At 37.0% G+C, this 5,265-nt stretch overlaps 1 protein-coding gene across 2 annotated transcripts; it reads left to right on the top strand.

Annotated features, from left to right (window-relative positions):
- The first annotated feature begins 971 nt into the window (after positions 1–971).
- LOC122071293 (putative serine/threonine-protein kinase-like protein CCR3) lies at positions 972–2,512 on the top strand. Of its 2 annotated transcripts, none has more exons than XR_006138131.1 (2): positions 972–1,317; positions 1,409–2,512. XR_006138131.1 is itself a non-coding variant. In XM_042635620.1 (2 exons), exons 1-2 carry the CDS (start codon positions 1,056–1,058, stop codon positions 2,202–2,204), a joined length of 801 nt encoding a protein of 266 aa, XP_042491554.1. In that variant the 5' UTR covers positions 995–1,055; the 3' UTR covers positions 2,205–2,479. The 2 variants fall into 2 exon arrangements, 1 of the variants encoding a protein (XP_042491554.1); XM_042635620.1 differs by having other exon boundaries at positions 995–1,317; positions 1,666–2,479.
- Positions 2,513–5,265: the final 2,753 nt, after the last annotated feature.

Genomic DNA, 5,265 nt, shown 5'->3' on the forward strand with positions numbered 1-5,265 from the left:
TCCTCACTCTCACCCTCTTTTTCCCAGTAAGGAAATCCCTTCGCCATATTCTTCTCGTAAAACCTCTCTCTGCTTTCACTGATCTCAGATTTAGAGATTCTGAAATCCTCTCTCGATCTTCCCACCTTTCTTTTCAATTTTCTCTCTGAAATCGCTCTCTGTCCCTCTCAATTGTGTCGAAACTCGTTCAGATAACGCTAAGACACTGCCCTAAAACAGAGAGAGGAGGATACACCTGACAAATGATCACTATATTACGGTTGGCAAAGGGATTGTTCAACCAATTATCAATAACGAAGAAATGAAAAGCAACATTCGTTACGATCAACCTGAGATGGAAGAGAAACAGAGAAGGATAAAAAAAATCTGGTTGCCAATGTTAGCGATGCTGCGGCCACTGTGATATTCGGCGATCATTCAGGAGAAAGGTATAGTAACTATCCATTTGGGGTGGGACTTAGTACATGGGCATTTTAGGTACTTCACATTTAGTAAGGACATTTTGGTATTTAAAATAAACTATAGTTGTTGACATCAGCAAATAAGATATATTTCTCAACAGTGATTGACTATAGAGAGTTTGAGTACAATTTGGTGAAACAGACGGAGTGATCTTATAATTGTGGCATTCTTTAGGGGGTGACGTGGTAAATTTTCCTAATAATTGTTAGCATATTTATATGATTATATACTTAATACACAAGATTGTGTTGGATTGGATTGGGTTGAGAATTCACCCAGGCCCAGTCCAACCCAGCCATGGGCTTAAAATTCTCAACCCTAACCAACTGTATGAGCTGAAATCTCAACCTAGACCTGGATTGGCTGGGATGATTCGGACCCTTAGTTAGAAGTCTACGAAGCTGGGCATAACTGTTAAGGGCGATTCGGACCCCTAGTTAGAAGTCTACGAAGCTGGGCATAACTGTTAAGGGCCCCACCATTTTCAAATTCCTTGTCCAGTGAACAAACAGCTCTTCTTCCTCACGAATTCCCACTACTTAAACCCTTGCCTCTTAAACCTTCTTTATCTACACCAAAACCCAGTGAAGCAGATGACGATCTTTCCACCCTATATCGCCATAAGCTTCACCTTCATCGCCTTCCTCTTCCCATCCATAACCCATGCCTTCGGTTCAGTCGCAACCGTAGCAATCATCTCCGGCACCGACACTGTTTGCGGCATCCGCGACGGTCTCAATTTGCAGAGTATCGTCTGCTATCAAGATAGACATAATAAAACGATTTCGATGAATCCAAACGTCTCATTCGAAGTGATCTCAGGTGGAAATCAATTCTTCTGTGGCCTAATTTCAGGTAGAACTTCTTTGATCTGTTGGAACTTTTCTCCTTCTAATCCCAATTTCACGCACAAATTAACCTACACCAACGGTAACGTTGTCTTTAGGGACGTTACTGTTGGGGTAGACCATGTTTGCATTTTAGCTAACAGTACCGGAGTCGCAAGGTGCTGGGGATTGACCACAAATAGCTTCCCTTCGCCACCACAAGATCAAATCTTTTTGTCTATTACATCAGGTGAAGGGTTTTCTTGTGGGGTTCTGAGAATCAACAGAAGGGTTCAATGTTGGGGAACTAATACCGAATCGGCTTCAGATTTAGAGTCCCAATTTAAGGATTTCTCAATGCACAACTTAGTTGCAGGAAACTCACATGCTTGTGGATACAACATGGATGGGCAACTGATTTGCAGAGGAAGAAATGATACTGGGCAATTGGGGATTATTCAAGACAGATTTACACCATTCGAGTACTCTGTGCTTGCATTGGGTATAATCCATAGTTGTGGGATTAGATTATGGGATCAGAAAGTGGTGTGTTGGGGAGGAAAAGGAGAATTTTCAAGTGATTTGATCAAAGATATTTCGTTTGAAACAATTGTAGCTGGTACTGGATTTACTTGTGGAGTTGCAACTTCCGATTTCTCATTGATTTGCTGGGGACCTGTATGGAATATGTGGAATAAAGGGGTTGTTTATGTTCCTAATTTTCCGAAGATTGTTCCAAGTCCTTGTGTTCAGGAGAAATGTCCATGCAATTATTATGCCGGTTGTGCATATCATTGTAGCAGTGGGTGTATGTGCATGAGATGCTGTCCCTGGTGCTCAGGGGATGCTGCTAGGCGTTATCGCAATACTGTAAGTCCAGGGAAGGTCGCTGGTTCGGCCGTCTTACCTTCTTGAAATTTATAATAATCACAGTAGTTAGTATTGCAATAAGAGTGGCCGTATGGATCCCTTATTTGATCCCTCAGTGGGTCTTACCTCGCCTAATGGCCCTTGAATTCAGCACAAGGGAAAAAAAAAAACCACTCTTTCATTGAAATAATGAACTTCATTGTTCATGAATTGAAATTTCTTATTTATGATATCTTTCTCCTTCTAGATTAGGACTCAGGCTAACTGTTTGGAGAAATTACTTGTATGTCATGATTGATATATTAAGTTTGAGGTACCTCATGCTCTAAATGTATTTGGGATAGTATTTTTTTTCCCCCTTCTTTAGTAGACATTTAGGGCCCGTTTGATAATGTTTCAAGAAACAGAGCAAAAAACATTTGATAAAACTGTTTCGTTTCACTTATTTTTAGAAATAGAAATAGAAATTTTTACTTATTTATGGTTCAAGAAATGACCCAGGTGAAACAAGTTCAACTTGTTTCGCCGTTTCTGGAAACGACTTGTGGCAATTCTTTCACTGGTTACCATCGACTTCTAAAAACATGACTTATCAAATACCTTCAATTCCGTTTCTGTTTCTAGAAACGAAAATTTATGTTTCTGCCGTTTCTTGAAACAGAAACGACAGAAACGGTATCAAACAGGCCCTTAATCATGCTTTCTTAGACTTTTGCTTCTGGGTTTCCAAAAGTCCCCATCTTGGAGTTGAAAGGAAGGATACAATATGGGCTGTTGTGTCCAACCTAATCTCTCAGATGATAAATGGGTTGTATAAAAAGGCTTTTGCAATATCAGTACCCAATTAAAAAAAGGGCTGACTCTGTACCCTGCATCCCTTTAAAAGTTTTGGGTTCACACACATTTTGCAATATCAAAAGAGAGCTAGAAAATTATCATCTCTCTTACTCTAAATTTTTGTTTTTAGCAATAAATATATGGAATTCATGAGTCATGTGTCAAGTTGTTTATTTGGTTGACTACCTCTTTATACCTACATACATATAAACAAAACCTACAGCCAAAACTTCATAATCTGTACAACTTAAACATGTAGAGCCAGATCTTCAACTTCAATAATAAAAATATGACTTTTTCTCAGACTAGCGCAATCTAGAATAATTTTAAAACTTAATTGAAAAAAAGAATTTTGCATGGGAGCGAGGTCTACATTAGCGCTCTCATGTGTCTATCTCTCTCCTTTCATGTAAAGAAGAAATCTCTATCCTTTGATTGGAAAAGGAGAGACATAGACATAGGGGGCACTAACATAGGCCACACTCCGGATTGGACAGAGAAACAATTCCTAACTTAATTATAAGATATATCATCCCCATCATCCACAACTCATGGGAAAATTTTTATTTTATCAACATTGCATTAATTGAGACAATGATTTAATAGACTTGGTGGATATTTTGAGAATTATTCAAAGATTTGAGTATGGTTCCAAAATTTGATCATAGATGACAAACATAAGTGACATGTTATCCATCCAACGATTAGCTTTGCCATATTAGTCTTTCACAAATCTAAAAAAAATATAAAAAAAAATATAGTGGAAGAAAATATTCTAATTGGTGGGCTATACATTTGAGATGGGTTACAAAATTTGGTATATGACCAATCTAATTGATATTGCATCTATCTCAGCCAGGTTGGATGACCACATCACGCTTCTCTCTCTCTCTCTCTCTCTCTCTATATATATATATATATATAATCAATTGTACATCAAGAGATACTCTCCATCCCCTCATTTGGAAGAAACTTTTGCCAATGAAGAAACCAACACCATTTAATTCCTACTCATGATTATATATGGTAATCGAATTTGGAAGAAACTTTTGCCAATAAAGAAATCAACACCTTCGAAATTGATTCAAGGCAAATGTACTAGTAGTCAATATTTTTCAAATCCCTCAAAATTTGGGACCAAAGAGTCCTCCATAAATAGTTTTTTAATTTCGTTATTACCATCTTTGGTAATTTCATATGACAGCTCAGAGAACCTTTTTTCTTTCTTCATTCTGGAAACATTACATACCCTGCCCTCTCATTTTGTTGTATGTGATTTGTGGAATATCTTCACCAAAAAAAAAAAAAAGATTTGTGGAATATCAAAATGATATCATTTGTAAGGTGCTAGCATACCTTGCCTTAAATTGAAATAATCTTTTTTTTTTTTTTGGTAGAACTAAAATAATCTCAACACCTTATGAATGATATCATTTTGTTGTATCTCATTAATGCGCTCCCAATGTCACTTGTTCATAAAATCCTCTCTCATGAAGAAATAGGAGAACTAGTTTCACCAAAAGCATCAATTTGAAATGACATAAATGTAGGAATCTCATAGGGGAAGGGTAAAGATCTTTCAGTCCAAAGGTATTGATGGATTTGAAAATCTGTACTAAACAATTTAATGGAGGATTGAAAGGTCTCAAAATTAAGGTAGAATACTTTTTCATTCACTTTCAAGGGAAAATGATTTCCATGCTGCCAGTGGGTGGGGAATCTTCCACGCCACACGACTAATGGCATGAAGACGGTATTATCTATATGGGGGCATATGATCAAGACAAGAAAGAAAATAGTAAAAAAAAAAAAAAATGAGAGGATGCTCTACATTTGTGGTGTGAGAAAATTTTTCTTTTCTAAAAGAGATATTTTTGGGAAGGGAGAGTGTTACCCAAGACGCCAGTGTGGGAGGAATCTATACAATACCCAATGGCAATTTAGAGAGTGCAATCATCCACATAGGCCCACATGGTAAGCATAGGAGAGAGAAAGTAATAAAGATTTTTTTTTTTTTTTTTTTTTTTTGGGAAGAAAACCAATTTATTTTAATATGTGTCAAACTTGTAGTGACAAGATACAATACTCCATCAACTATGGAGTGGGATTAATTTATTTTAATACATGTCAAACTTGTAGTGACACAATACAATACTCCATTAACCATGGAGTGGGATTAAGTCATACCATCATACATACATAGATAGAGCCTTATTGATTAGGGAATCAGTTAATTTGTTGATATCCCTAAATACACATATTGAAAGTT

The sequence above is a fragment of the Macadamia integrifolia genome, unplaced genomic scaffold (genome assembly GCF_013358625.1).
Source record: "Macadamia integrifolia cultivar HAES 741 unplaced genomic scaffold, SCU_Mint_v3 scaffold_19A, whole genome shotgun sequence".
Taxonomy (NCBI): Eukaryota; Viridiplantae; Streptophyta; class Magnoliopsida; order Proteales; family Proteaceae; genus Macadamia; species Macadamia integrifolia.